Source organism: Lampetra planeri, chromosome 48, assembly GCF_965212315.1.
Source record: "Lampetra planeri chromosome 48, kcLamPlan1.2.h2, whole genome shotgun sequence".
Taxonomy (NCBI): domain Eukaryota; kingdom Metazoa; phylum Chordata; class Hyperoartia; order Petromyzontiformes; family Petromyzontidae; genus Lampetra; species Lampetra planeri.
Genome location: NC_136154.1, coordinates 985,526 through 1,000,327, shown reverse-complemented (window position 1 = coordinate 1,000,327; position 14,802 = coordinate 985,526). Strand labels below are relative to the sequence as shown.

The window sequence follows — 14,802 nt, the reverse complement described above, 5'->3', positions numbered from 1 at the left end:
CGCGGTTTCGCACACGCGAGCGGGGCGCACGCCGACACGACGACTCGTCCCCTCCCGCACTCGCGCGTGCACGTCAACACAAGTATCGTACAAGGACGATTCTCCTCTCACACGGCTGCGTAGGCACGCCAACAAACAAAAGTGCTCTCCCCGGGCGTTAACACACACACCTCCGTACCCGCACAATCGTACAGAGACCACGGCCTTTACGCATACAACGACCACACACCCGCGAATGCAGTGCACGCTAATACCACGTTCAAAAACACCCAACAACACGGTTTTGTTACTACGCTCGAGATTTTATTAGCCCTTGTTAACCCACCGAGCCACCCGTGTGTGTGTGCGGGCCAGCAAGGCGCTTCTAACCCACTCTCTGGTGGCGTGCAGCCCTATTCTATGCCGCGCTCTCTGTTAAACCGCTTTCCTACTCGTCCTTACCCCGAACTAACCCTCTCCTACTGATCCTACTCTCCACTCTGAGGTGTTGTAAGGCGCGTAATACGATACCGTCTGTAGTTCTTGGTGACCTTGCGGCGCTCAGATCGTCCTGCAGACAATCTAGCGGCTCGCCCGATGACTCCCTCGTCGCTGACTCCGTGTCAAAACTCCAGAAGAAGAGAGTTCCCTACTGCCCCTGCGTTTTCTTTTAAACTATTCACATCAAAGGCTAGGCGCCCCCGTCCCGACCGCCTTGGTCTCTCGACCAATCCTGAGCCTAGGATTTCCCGCTCTTTTGCGATCCCGCCGGCCTTTGACCTTTCGACCAATCAGTCGCCCCGGGTCCTGATCCCAGCTATCTGCCCTGCTGACCCGTGTTTGTGTTTGTATGCGTTTCTAACTGCGGGGCTCTCTGAGCTCGCCGTGGTCGTGCGATCTCAAATCCGCCCACGGCGCCGCAGTGTTACTTTGCCTGGGAAGGGTCCTGTCCAATTCCCTGGCCCTGAGAAACCGTGGGGTAACCCCCCGAGGGGGTCCTCGGGTGAAAACTCAGGGTAGGTGACCCGACCACGAGGCCCTACGTGGGTGCGGGTGCGTGCTTATGTGGGGGGGGGTGATGGGGGGCAGTGCGGTGGTGGAAGCCGGGCGGCTCCCTGGCTCGGCAGAGCGGCCCCGTCGCTGTGGCACCACACGTACGTATAGTACGTACAGTACGTACCCATCCAGCGGTAGACTGAACCGTGGCCGATGACGAAGGTGGCATCCGCTCACAAATCTCCGAACACTCAGTCCAGAGGTCGCAATCAGGTACCCGATACCGGGTACGGGTACCTGTTTACGACGCTGGTGCGGCCGGGTACGGGTAAGGAATCAAAACCCGTTTGCGACCTCTGACTCAGTACCGTAGCCCCGAGCCATCGCTTGCGCGATATTCACTTTGCTGCTGAGAGGAAAGGTACGGGGAGGAGGTGGGGGGGGCTAGGAGAGGACATCTGTGGAACGGCTAGAGATCTGCGAAGAAGAGCTTCATAGCTCATCGGATTCCTGCGGTCTGAAAAAATATTCCGAGGGGGCGTTGGGAGGGGGGTGTAGGTATGAGTGGGGCATCTGCACTTGGATCACCCTGCGTGTTGTTGCTGCCTCCTCCGTTGAAAATGTTCCCAGCGTGAACTTAACCCTTTGCAGTTGCGACGACGCCGCGTGCCGTGCGTGAACGTCGTCGTCGGAACAACAAAACGCAGTAAAAACTAGAGTAACTTTATCGGTACCGAGGCTCCCACAGGGCCACGCGGGGCAGGGAGTGTGGCACAGTTTTGGCGCCGGCTAGCGCAGAGTGGCGGCGGTCGTGTCGCTACGCTTCTCTGCGGTGAGCAACGACGTCTTTATAACAACAACAACAGCAGTGCTGCTGCTGCTGCCACTGCTGCGCCTCTCTAAATAGAATTAACGAGGGCGAGCCGCGCGCTCGATTCGCGGGATTCTGCGGTGAACGGTGACACCCACCCCGTGAACGGTGACACCCACCCCGTGAACGGTGACACCCACCACGTGAACGGTGACACCCACCGACCCTGGAACTCTGCAGACGTCTCGGACGTGGGAAAGGGTTGAGAGATTCTCTGCGTCCCGGTTGCTCGCGTGATGTCGCACGGTGGTGGCGCGCGTTGACTCTTACACGTTTAAGAAAGTTGAGCGTTAATTTGTGATTCTGTTTACAATTATATATGTACATACTTAAACTAACAAAAATTTTCTTGGGATTTTACCAAATAAGGTCCAACTGGATACGTAGTAGCTCTTTTATCAGACGTGACCACCTGGCCATCACGAATGAAAGCTCAACGAAGTGGCTTATCATTGTGTGGACATTTATAGCGGCCAAATACTTTGACTGCGTGATCTCGATTCTAAATGTCGAGGGAAAACCGGAGGACCTGGAGAAAAATCCACACGACCACGGGGAGAGAGAGAGACGCGCAAACTCAAAATATACAGCAGGCGTCAGGGTCGGAATCGAACCAACGATCTCCTGTATACCAGGAGAGGTAGTTAACATCTCAACATGCGTTCAGAGTATTTGGCTGCAGTGAATGTCACGTGATGAGCCACTTCGGTGCGCTGCTGTCATTTGTGATAGCCAGGTCTCTACTACACAGCTCAGTGGGGGCCTTACCTGGAAAAGTAAAGTGAAGTAAAACTAAAATCTACTATATTCTTGGTTCTTTCGGTAAAGTCACGTAGAAGGGAAATAATAAAATAATAAAAATAAAACATAATAAATTATATTCTAATATTATTTTATGTTATTTGATTATATTATTATTTTATATTACTTTATTATAGTAATCTATTCTATTATTTTATTATTATAATATTAAATATATTATATTATATTTTTTTATTACGTTTTATTTTCATTATTTTATTATTTACCTTCTACGTGACTTTACCGAAAGAACCAAGAAGATGAATCCCTGCAGTCACGAAAGCTTTAAATCGAAATTTTACATAGACTTTGATTGCTTCAACCAGAAAAACTTTAATAATAACCCTAACCCTAAAAATGCTTAAATTGATCAAATTGAGATTCTTACTTCCATTTATACGCTTTTTAGATGTCGATTGAAGTTCGTTGTCGGCTGTTCTCTGTATGGATAATTGCCTTTGAACTTTCACATGGGGCATATTCTGCCCTGGAGAGGGGTATGGTCTGGACCAGTCTAGTTTAAACCCCCGGGGGTATAGTTTAGCCTAGGACACTTTATCCCCCCGGGTATACTCTGGCCTGAGCCAAACTATACCCGGGTTTAATCGGGGCAGGGTTTTTTTTTTAAATCCTTTATATTAAGTTCACTTGCTTGCTTGCTTGCGCACTTACGACCGTGCAAATCTTTCAGTCGTTTTTTAACCCACTTCCCGTGATCCAATCGAGCTGACATTTTGCACACAGACTCGTTGTGCGTGACAATTTATTTTCGTGGAAATTTTTTTCCAAAATTTTACACTTTTTTGGAAAAAAAATTATATTTAATTACCAATTGCTTAATGGTGGCAGGCAATCATCTGACCCATAGGTGGCAGCCATGTCAAGCCAGAGGACGAGAGGACTCTAGCCGCCACGCATATAAAGGATTTATAGTGAAAAACTTTGTTTTTACGGGTTAATTTTTTTAGCCTGTTACACCGGTATCTCCAGGAGGTCGGAGCGACTTGCTCTGTGGTGACACTTTTCCGTGACAGAGGTTTGGTTTTTGTTGTTGTTGTTGTTGGGTTAGAGATCTCGTGAACATCAACATTGTGTCGTTAACCCACCACCACCCACCACCATCGCCTGACACGGCCATTCAGTCAGGGTTTGTCACGTAAACGAAACGTGCCAATTGGTTACCAACTTCAGCACACACAGCGCTTGTGTGTCGGGGAGAGTGAACCCACAACAGCATTTACAATTGGAGTACCGGTGACGTTTCGCCGGTGATTACAAACAACGGCGACCGGTTTCATCGGGCGATGTGCCAGGATTGTGATCCAACGCCATCTGTGGTGCCACAGCGACGGGGCCGCTCTGCCGAGCCAGGGAGCCGCCCGGCTTCCACCACCGCACTGCCCCCCATCACCCCCCCCACATAAGCACGCACCCGCACCCACGTAGGGCCTCGTGGTCGGGTCACCTACCCTGAGTTTTCACCCGAGGGCCCCCTCGGGGGGTTACCCCACGGTTTCTCAGGGCCAGGGAATTGGGACAGGACCCTTCCCAGGCCAAGTAACACTGCGGCGCCGTGGGCGGATTTGAGATCGCACGACCACGGCGAGCTCAGAGAGCCCCGCAGTTAGAAACGCATACAAACACAAACACGGGTCAGCAGGGCAGATAGCTGGGATCAGGACCCGGGGCGACTGATTGGTCGAAAGGTCAAAGGCCGGCGGGATCGCAAAAGAGCGGGAAATCCTAGGCTCAGGATTGGTCGAGAGACCAAGGCGGTCGGGACGGGGGCGCCTAGCCTTTGATGTGAATAGTTTAAAAGAAAACGCAGGGGCAGTAGGGAACTCTCTTCTTCTGGAGTTTTGACACGGAGTCAGCGACGAGGGAGTCATCGGGCGAGCCGCTAGATTGTCTGCAGGACGATCTGAGCGCCGCAAGGTCACCAAGAACTACAGACGGTATCGTATTACGCGCCTTACAACACCTCAGAGTGGAGAGTAGGATCAGTAGGAGAGGGTTAGTTCGGGGTAAGGACGAGTAGGAAAGCGGTTTAACAGAGAGCGCGGCATAGAATAGGGCTGCACGCCACCAGAGAGTGGGTTAGAAGCGCCTTGCTGGCCCGCACACACACACGGGTGGCTCGGTGGGTTAACAAGGGCTAATAAAATCTCGAGCGTAGTAACAAAACCGTGTTGTTGGGTGTTTTTGAACGTGGTATTAGCGTGCACTGCATTCGCGGGTGTGTGGTCGTTGTATGCGTAAAGGCCGTGGTCTCTGTACGATTGTGTGGGTACGGAGGTGTGTGTGTTAACGCCCGGGGAGAGCACTTTTGTGTGTTGGCGTGCCTACGCAGCCGTGTGAGAGGAGAATCGTCCTTGTACGATACTTGTGTTGACGTGCACGCGCGAGTGCGGGAGGGGACGAGTCGTCGTGTCGGCGTGCGCCCCGCTCGCGTGTGCGAAACCGCGGTGCGCAGTGAAGCTGTTAGCTTTGTGTGAGCTTGCGTGTGCTCGTTACTTGCGTAAAGTGCGGCGCGGTGGTGGGCCCCTGACCCCCAACCCCGCGGCTCGAGCGCGTAATCGGCTGCGCATTGTTGTACGGTTTGTCTCGCACGCATGGCGGCGGCGGCTTGAGTCGTTGTGTCGGCGTGTGCCCCGCTTGCGTGTGCTCGTTACTTGCATAAAGTGCGGCGCTGTGGTGGGCCCCTGACCCCCAACCCCGCGGCTCGAGCGCGTAATCGGCTGCGCATTGTTGTACGGTTTGTCTCGCGCGCACGGCGGCGGCAACTTGAGTCGTTGTGTCGGCGTGTGCCCCGCTTACGTGTGCTCGTTACTTGCGTAAGCTCTCGGCGTGCGTAATCGGCGGACCCCAGGTGCGCGATCGTAACGTGAGCGGCCAGCGCGGCGCAGAGCGGCGCAAGAGTGGGTATCGCGTGTGGAGCTGTGTGTGGGTGTGCGCGTACGTAATTAACCATGCCTGCTACGCGGACCCGCGGTGGAGGGGAATCCTCGGGCGACGGCTCCCACACCATGGGTGAGGAACCTAGCAGCGGTTCGCTTAGCAGCGGGGGGGCGATTGATGATGTTAGCCCGGCCGCTAGCATTATCGAGGGAGGGATCTCGGGGGCTAGCAACCCCCACAGATTGGTGTCAGAAGCGGTACGGACCCCCGCGTTACCTCACGCTAAAATAAGACTAATATTTACCGGCCGGGGGGCCCCTTCGTGGAAGGCATTCGCCCGCAATCTCTTAGGGGCCAAGGAAATTAATGGATGGACGGATGCGCAGGCAGTACGTCAACTTAATATGAATCTTGATGGGCGGGCAGCCGATTTTGTAGAAGCGTTACCCGCGAGCGCACAGACACAGCTAGAGGAGCTGATGCGCCGACTCGATCAGCGTTTTGGCACGCGTGACGAGGAGGAAGCAAAATCGGCCTTAGAGGCGCGCCGTCGTCAACCTGGCGAGGATCTACATGATTACGCCGAGGATGTGCGCGAGTTAACAAAGATCGCACGCCCGGGGTACGCAACTGATGTTATTGTAATGCAGGCGTAAAGGGCTTGGCGGATGTGACGTCATGTGGGGGAGGAGTCAGGGTCACGTGAGAGGGAGATGGTATAGCGGTGAGACAGGAAGAGATCGGGGCAGTCGGGCGAAAACTACGTACTTAAGTGCGGGATCCCCGAACGAGTCATTACCGACCAGGGTAGTGAATTCGAGGCCGAACTATTCCAGGCGCTGTGCCGAGAGTTCGGGATCCAGAAGGACCGAACCACGGCATATCACCCCCAGGCGAACGGGATGGTAGAGAGGATGAACCAGACTCTGGCCGGGAAGCTTAAACGCATGGCGGCCGCGAATCAACAGGACTGGGACGAACACCTCCCCTATGCCCTGTTCGCCTACACCACCGCCGTTCACACATCTACAGGACAGACCCCGTTCCTAATGATGTTTGGTCGCGAGTCTCGCCTGCCCGCAGATCTGCTGTTCGGTGTCCCTCCGCCGCAACGGGAGGAAGGGAGCCACCCCGTGGAGCACTTGCTGGAGACCCTGCGAGGGGCCAGGGGCCGAGCCTACCCGCACGGAGAGGCCGCGCACCAGCGGCAAGAGCAGGGCGCCCGACCCCGTATGGAGCCCCCCTTCTACACTGCGGGCTCCGAGGTGTGGCTGTACACTCCCCGCGTCGGTGCCGGACAGGTGGGGAAGCTGACCACCTTCTGGCGAGGACCCTGGATTGTGAGACGGCAGATCTCACCATGGACGGTGCTGATTCAGGGAGGAGAGAGGGGCCGGGAGATGGTGGTCAACATCCGCCGACTGAAGCCGTGGCGAGCAGCCCCCGAGGGGGGGAGCCCCGCCGTCCAAGTACCCCGAAACCCCGGGGTCCCCCCACCCCCCGTGCCCGGGGGCCTCGCGCAGTATATGGGCCCCACGGAGCCCCGGGCTCCGAGGGGCCCCGGGCGGGGCCGGGGGCGACGAGGACGGCGACCCTTAAACCCCACCGCCTCTGAGTTTGTTCCCCAGCCCGCAGGTGCCAGAGACCGAGGGGAGCCGTTGGAATGGAGGAGGAGACCACCGCCGGAGCCCCAGGAGACGGAGCCGCCACCCCCGAGGCCAGCCACAAGGGCCGGGCGAATCCCGCGGACCCCGCGGCGATACCTCGTGGGGGCAACCCAGGCGAGGTGCTCCAGTCAACCCGGGACGGGGACTGGCACCCCGGGGGGCTATGTGGTGCCACAGCAACGGGGCCGCTCGGCCGAGCCAGGGAGCCGCCCGGCTTCCACCGCCGCACTGCCCCCCATCACCCCCCCCACATAAACACGCACCCGCACCCACGTAGGGCCTCGTGGTCGGGTCACCTACCCTGAGTTTTCACCCGAGGGCCCCCTAGGGGGGTTACCCCACGGTTTCTCAGGGCCAGGGAATTGGACAGGACCCTTCCCAGGCCAAGTAACACTGCGGCGCCGTGGGCGGATTTGAGATCGCACGACCATGGCGAGCTCAGAGAGCCCCGCAGTTAGAAACGCATACAAACACAAACACGGGTCAGCAAGGCAGATAGCTGGGATCAGGACCCGGGACGACTGATTGGTCGAAAGTTCAAAGGCCGGCGGGATCGCAAAAGAGCGGGAAATCCTAGGCTCAGGATTGGTCGAGAGACCAAGGCGGTCGGGACGGGGGCGCCTAGCCTTTGATGTGAATAGTTTAAAAGAAAACGCAGGGGCAGTAGGGAACTCTCTTCTTCTGGAGTTTGGACACGGGGTCAGCGACGAAGGAGTCATCGGGCGAGCCGCTAGATTGTCTGCAGGACGATCTGAGCGCCGCAAGGTCACCAAGGACTACAGACGGTATCGTGTTGCGCGCCTTACAACACCTCAGAGCGGAGGGTAGGATCCGTAGGAGAGGGTTAGTTCGGGGTAAGGACGAGTAGGAAAGCGGTTTAGCAGAGAGCGCAGCATAGAATAGGGCTACACGGCACCAGAGTGTGGGTTAGAAGCGCCTTGCTGTCCCGCACACACACACGGGTGGCTCGGTTGGTTAGCAAGGGCTAATAAAATCTCGAGCGTAGTAACAAAACCGTGTTGTTGGGTGTTTTTGGAACGTGGTATTAGCGTGCACTGCATTCGCGAGTGTGTGGTCGTTGTACGCATAAAGGCCGTGGTCTCTGTACGATTGTGCGGGTACGGAGGTGTGTGCGTTAACGCCCGGGGAGAGCACTTTTGGTGTGTTGGCGTGACTACGCAGCCGTGTGAGAGGAGAATCGTCCTTGTACGATATTTGTGTTGACGTGCACGCGCGAGTGGGGGAGGGGACGAGTCGTCGTGTCGGCGTGTGCCCCGCTTGCGTGCGCTCGTTACTTGCGTAAGCTCTCGGCGTGCGTAATCGGCGTGCCCAAGGTGCGCGATCGTAACGTGGGCGGCCAGCGCGGCGCAGAGCGGCGCAGGAGTGGGTATCGTGTGTGGAGCTGTATGCGTGTGTGCGCGCACGTTCACGACGTGTGTAACACAGGTGCGCGATCCTAACGTGAGTGGTCAGGGTTGGGTGAGTGCCGTGCAGAGCTGTGTGTGGGTGTGCGCGTGCGTGGTTATCCATGCCTGCTACGCGGACCCGCGGTGGAGGGGAATCCTCGGGTGACGGCTCCCACACCCTGGGTGAGGAGCCTAGCGGCGGTTCGCTTAGCAGCGGGGGGGCGATTGATGATGTTAGTCCGGCCGTTAGTATTATCGAGGGAGGGATCTCGGGGGCTAGCGACCCCCACACACCCTCAAGCGCCAGGGCCGCACTCTCTACGGCTTCGGAGGCTGAGCGCCCATCTCTCGCACACTAAGCCAACCCAAAGGCTCTTTTCAGAGCCACCCACCTCTTCGAAACTGCTTGCGCCAGTGTTTGCAAACACTTTCTAAATGGAGCACATGTCCTGGGTTGTTGCGCGCCAATTCCTCGTGAGCGTGGTGGACGTTTGCTTGTTGAGTTGGCGAATCTTCATCTGCTTCCACATGAATGAAAGAAATCATGATATTCACGACACGTCACATTTAACAAGGCGTAATTCTTGAACGCGTTAATACAGTACCCATTTCTGGTATTTTTGCGTTAATTATTTCCAGCTGCAGCCGATTCCGATATTACGTGGAGCATTTGGCGCCACAATCTTACAGCACACTCGTCCTAATTGACGTAGCGTGCCGGAATGCTAATCTCCACCTGTACAGCACAACAGCGAAGTTATTTTTCTCCACCGAGCGCTTGTATTTTTCCAAATTGCGTTCATAAAACGCCCGTGCGCCGTATTAGACGAGTGGTGAAACAATCCCTCGTAAGAAACAAAAAAACCCACGCTCAAAACACAATATACTGTATTGGGTTTTCCAGTCATCCTTTTTAAAACAAAGGCAATGGCCATGGCTGCAATTCACTAATATACATGTTTGGACATTACATTGTGTTATATTCACAAGTCCTTTTTGCAGTAAAAACGATATTAAAGTGAGCATCGCGTCCGCGTTTCTCATTGGAGGCTGATGGAGAGGGATGGTACTAAAAGAGCCACTCAGCAGCGCCGCGCACTACGATCCTCTGATTTGCATCTCGTCTCCTATAAAAGGAGCTCATCGCCCGACCGACATCCACATTCGCTTCCCGTCTGTTCTGACCTGAAGCTGCCTACAACGCGTCGACATGCCCGATCCTCCCGCATCAAAGAGCGCTGGGCCGGCCAAGGTTCCTGCTCCCAAGAAGGGCTCCAAGAAGGCTGTGACCAAGGCAACGCGCAAGGATGGCAAGAAGCGACGCCACCGCAGGAAGGAGAGCTACGCCATTTACATCTACAAGGTGATGAAGCAGGTGCACCCCGATACCGGCATCTCGTCCAAGGCAATGAGCATCATGAACTCGTTCGTCAACGACATCTTCGAGCGCATCGCTTCCGAGGCGTCCCGCCTGGCGCACTACAACAAGCGCTCCACCATCACTTCTCGGGAGATCCAGACCGCAGTGCGACTGCTGCTCCCCGGCGAGCTGGCCAAGCACGCTGTGTCGGAGGGCACCAAGGCCGTCACCAAGTACACAAGCTCCAAGTGAAGCCTCGACTCCACCATTAATTACAAAGGCTCTTTTCAGAGCCACCCACCTCTCCGAACCTGCTTGTACCAGTCCTAGCAGGAGTACAAAACGAAACTTCCAACAAAGCCCCGGTTCACGCGGGGACATGGTTCGCTCATTGAGTGAAATGGAGAGGTCGAACGCATTTTAAGCTGTTTCCACGTGAATAAAAGCGATAACAATATTCATGGCACATCATATTCACCAGCAGGCATTTCTTGGACTTGATTGTCCATTGATTTCATCTGCAGCCCATTCAGATATTACATTGGATATTTGGCGCCAAAACCTTGCAATGCAATATATTTAATTCGTGGTTGTATTTTCGGGCAGGAACTAACATTTTGCACGTGTACATATATGTAAAAGTAAGCGCCTAGCATGGATGACTCGTGCAGTATAATTGATCATCATCTCAATGCCAAGAGAATATATATCTATTCCTGTGATCACCTCTTTCCGACATTTTTACGTATTACTGTTTCCAATGAAGTGCAGTTTCTTCACACTTTATTTAGATCATGCAGAGCACTGTAAAGTTGTTTTCGGAAAGGTGTTTGCTTGAGAAAAGAACATCCGTTAAAGACATCGACGGCGCTCAAACGGTACTACTGCATCGTGATGCGGCATTCTGAAATGATCCAAACTGTGAACATTTTGTTGATTAAGAAGAGTTGACGACTCGAGATCATTGCACGCTGCCAACCAATCAGCACGCTCCCCTTCTTCGCACGTCACGACTCCGCTGACCAGTGAGCGCGCGCTCTGGGCTACATAAGCCGCCTTCTCCCCGCCTGTGAGAATCTTTGCCCTCACCAAGCCATGGCTCGCACCAAGCAGACGGCTCGCAAGTCCACGGGCGGCAAGGCCCCCCGCAAGCAACTCGCCACCAAGGCGGCCCGAAAGAGCGCTCCGGCCACGGGCGGCGTCAAGAAGCCTCACCGCTACAGGCCCGGCACCGTCGCTCTGCGCGAGATCCGCCGCTACCAGAAGTCCACCGAGCTGCTCATCCGCAAACTGCCCTTCCAGCGCCTCGTCAGGGAGATCGCGCAGGACTTCAAGACCGACCTGCGCTTCCAGAGCTCCGCTGTCATGGCTCTGCAGGAGGCCAGCGAAGCGTACCTTGTCGCGCTCTTCGAGGACACCAACCTGTGCGCCATCCACGCCAAGCGCGTCACCATCATGCCCAAGGACATTCAGCTCGCCCGCCGCATTCGTGGCGAGCGCGCTTGAACGCCCAGCTCGGCCCTCAAAGCACAACACAAAGGCTCTTTTCAGAGCCACCACTTACTCATGAAAACGCTTCCATGTGTGTCCTTCAAAGTTCGGGTGCCGGAAACCTTCGTTTGCTGGTCACGGCTCTCACGAGTCGGCAGGCGTAAGCGACAATGAAGTTCATTTTCTATACCCCGCCGCTCATATTTTTCAACATCACACGTTGGTGTTGTATATGAGCGTTGTGAAACCATGTTTACATAATGTACAACAAAAGGGTTATTTTGGTGAATATATATTAACTATTACACCCAAAGATATTGGTTTATGTTGTTTCAAGCCCGAGCTGATAAGAAGTTCACATTTTGCAAACTAAGAGACTGAATTATTCACGCACATATATTTTTAGGCATTGCCCGAACAGACGGTTAAAGGAAAATATATATACACCGTATAGGCACGTGGGCGATCAAGCACGAGCTCAAGGCTATCACAATGATTTCTTATAACCAATGCGGTCCCTCAAAATGATTATAATCAATAATACATTGATATTTGCGGAATCCGCTTATAAGTTTGACTTGCCAGCACGTGCCCATAAATTAACTCTATCATGCTTAAAACTTGAACCTATTAAGTACGTGTATCGCATTGTTTTATTCATAAGATGCGTGTCCACATTAAAATATATATGGATAAAAATAATTAAAGTCAACATCGAATCCTCGCGTCCCGGCTTTTCATTGGTGGCTCAAGGAGAGGGCGGGACTCGACCGAGAGGAGCCAATCAGCAGCGGCGCGCTCTACGATCCTCGTCTCCGCTATAAAAGCCGCTCCGGTGGTGCGTGTTAACGTCACAAATCGTTCGTACTTTGTCTCCAGTGCTTTTTGCATCCTAGGTCGCTTAACAATGTCTGGACGCGGCAAGACCGGTGGCAAGTCTCGCGCCAAGGCAAAGTCCCGCTCTTCCCGCGCCGGCCTGCAGTTCCCCGTGGGTCGCGTTCACAGGCTGCTCCGCAAGGGCAATTACGCCCAGCGGGTCGGCGCTGGAGCACCCGTCTACCTGGCCGCCGTGCTCGAGTACCTTTCTGCCGAGATCCTCGAGCTGGCTGGCAATGCCGCCCGCGACAACAAGAAGACGAGGATCATCCCCCGACACCTGCAGCTCGCCGTGCGAAACGACGAGGAGCTCAACAAGCTCATGGGCGGCGTGACTATCGCCCAGGGCGGTGTGCTGCCCAACATCCAGGCCGTGCTGCTGCCCAAGAAGACCTCTCAGGCAAAGAAGTGAACGCGCCGCCGCCTCTACCACCACAACAACGGCTCTTTTCAGAGCCACCCACTTACTTGCAAAGAGCTCGGACAGTCGTACACAGGAGTTTTGTTATACTGGTAGGAACGAAGTGGACCAGACCACCAATAGATTAATGTGTCCGTCCGTCAACATCGCCCCCTACTGCAAACATTTGGCATGACCCTACGAAAACCTTTAGACTCAGTGACGCTATCCTGGCTAAACAAGTGTAACATTCCCTTATAATTCCCTCAGCTTTTAATTAAAACATTTAAATTAATGAGGCTTTCCTGGCTAAACACGTGTAACATTCCCTAATAATTCCCTGAGATAGCTTTTAATTAAAACTTTGAAATTAAATAAAACAACTAACAGCGCCCTAATAATTCCCTGAGATAGCTTTTAATTAAAACTTTGAAATAAAAAAAACTCACAGCGCCCTAAAGCCTACAGCTAGGCCTAAAGCCTAGAACTAGGCCTGAAACTCCATTCGTGTCGTACCCCCGCGTGTGTGAAAGGGAGTTATGTTTAACAATGTTACATTCCCTCATGTTTTTAAATAGAAACATTTAAATTTAAAGCTTTTACATGAATCATTAAAACATTTAAATTAAAAATTAACTCACAGCGCCCTAAAGCATACAGCTAGGCCTAAAGCCTAGAACTAGGCCTCAATCTCTCCCTTCGTATCGTCCGATTAGGTGTAGCAACATCGCCCCCTACTGCAAACACTTGGCAGGACCCTACAAAAACCTTTTGACTCAGTGGGGCTTTCCTGGCTTAACAAGTGTAATAATACATTATGTTTATATTATTTGGTTATTCGTTCCTACCAGCCCACCCCGCAGGGTCCTGTTTAATAAGGACACCGTCGTCGAGTTGCCCTCGTCCCAAATTGCTCGCAATTAAACGAATGCTCTGCTCATTCCAGATACCCTTTATGTCTAATTTAGGAACGGTATTTGAGCAGCATTCCAACATTGCATCAATCATGGATCATGGTTTAGAATAAATTGGGATGCCTATTGGAAGAAAGAATCGTGTTTTTTAAAGAATAAAACTCGCTCTTTTTGAGCGGTCAGAAAAGGGATCAAATGAGCACATCAGCTCAGGGTTGTGGCCGGTGTTAGCTGATAGTAAGCAAAAAAGTACTGGTAAACGCTGGGGATGTCAACACTCGGTAAAGTATAATATTACTTGTCAAATAAGATGGTACAAATATGTGTAGTTAAATATTTTTTACATGGTTAATAACATCTTTCCAATGATTACTCATTCGTGTTACTTAGTGCAGTAAATACGTGTTACTTATTGCAGTAAAAACAACCCATCGCATGAACCATCCTGCGCTCCTAGAATATCAACTCTGTCGGTGCATTAAACGTAAGATTATATATTTTCTTTAAACATTCGACTGCAGAGTCACTTGAGTTGAATTTGAGTGGTGATGATTGTGCACCGTGCCTCGATCTTGTTCAAGGCGCGCGACCCTTCTGCAGTGCGTGAGCTACTCACCTCTTGCCACGTAAAATGTTAAACTTTCTATTTAATGTCGGTTAATTTTGAGTAATTTTCTTCAGTTTGTTGTCCATCTGAAAATCCATATATTTATTCATTTCAAAGTTCGATTAAAACGTCCAGTTAAAAGTTCGGTGACAAGGGACTGTTGACATGGCGCGCAGTCCTCACCATAGCGCGAGAGGAGGAATCGCGAGCGCGCGAGGCAAAACTTAAATAGAAAATATTTCGTTGGAATTAAATATGAGTAGTCTGTTGAAGCATCTTGTCTTGCAAAAAATTCGAGTGCGTTTTAAATAGTGTTCATCAGTAACACTTTTGAAAACCGACAATCGTCATATTGTGGTGCCACAGCGACGGGGCCGCTCGGCCGAGCCAGGGAGCCGCCCGGCTTCCACCGCCGCACTGCCCCCCATCACCCCCCCCCACATAAACACGCACCCGCACCCACGTAGGGCCTCGTGGTCGGGTCACCTACCCTGAGTTTTCACCCGAGGGCCCCCTAGGGGGGTTACCCCACGGTT

General features: G+C 53.1%; 3 protein-coding genes across 3 annotated transcripts; all 3 read left to right on the top strand.

The window, feature by feature from the left end:
• Positions 1–9,791: 9,791 nt before the first annotated feature.
• LOC144733808 (histone H2B type 3-B) lies at positions 9,792–10,265 on the top strand. Its single transcript, XM_078615820.1, has one exon. The coding sequence runs from the start codon at positions 9,829–9,831 to the stop codon at positions 10,228–10,230; it is 402 nt and encodes a 133-aa protein (XP_078471946.1). The 5' UTR covers positions 9,792–9,828; the 3' UTR covers positions 10,231–10,265.
• Positions 10,266–11,073: 808 nt separating this feature from the next.
• On the top strand, positions 11,074–11,484 carry LOC144733674 (histone H3). The gene has a single exon (XM_078615701.1). It carries the CDS (start codon positions 11,074–11,076, stop codon positions 11,482–11,484), a length of 411 nt encoding a protein of 136 aa, XP_078471827.1.
• An 841-nt stretch (positions 11,485–12,325) lies between these two features.
• LOC144733811 (histone H2A-like) lies at positions 12,326–12,800 on the top strand. The gene has a single exon (XM_078615822.1). The coding sequence runs from the start codon at positions 12,377–12,379 to the stop codon at positions 12,755–12,757; it is 381 nt and encodes a 126-aa protein (XP_078471948.1). The 5' UTR covers positions 12,326–12,376; the 3' UTR covers positions 12,758–12,800.
• The last annotated feature ends 2,002 nt before the right edge of the window (positions 12,801–14,802 follow it).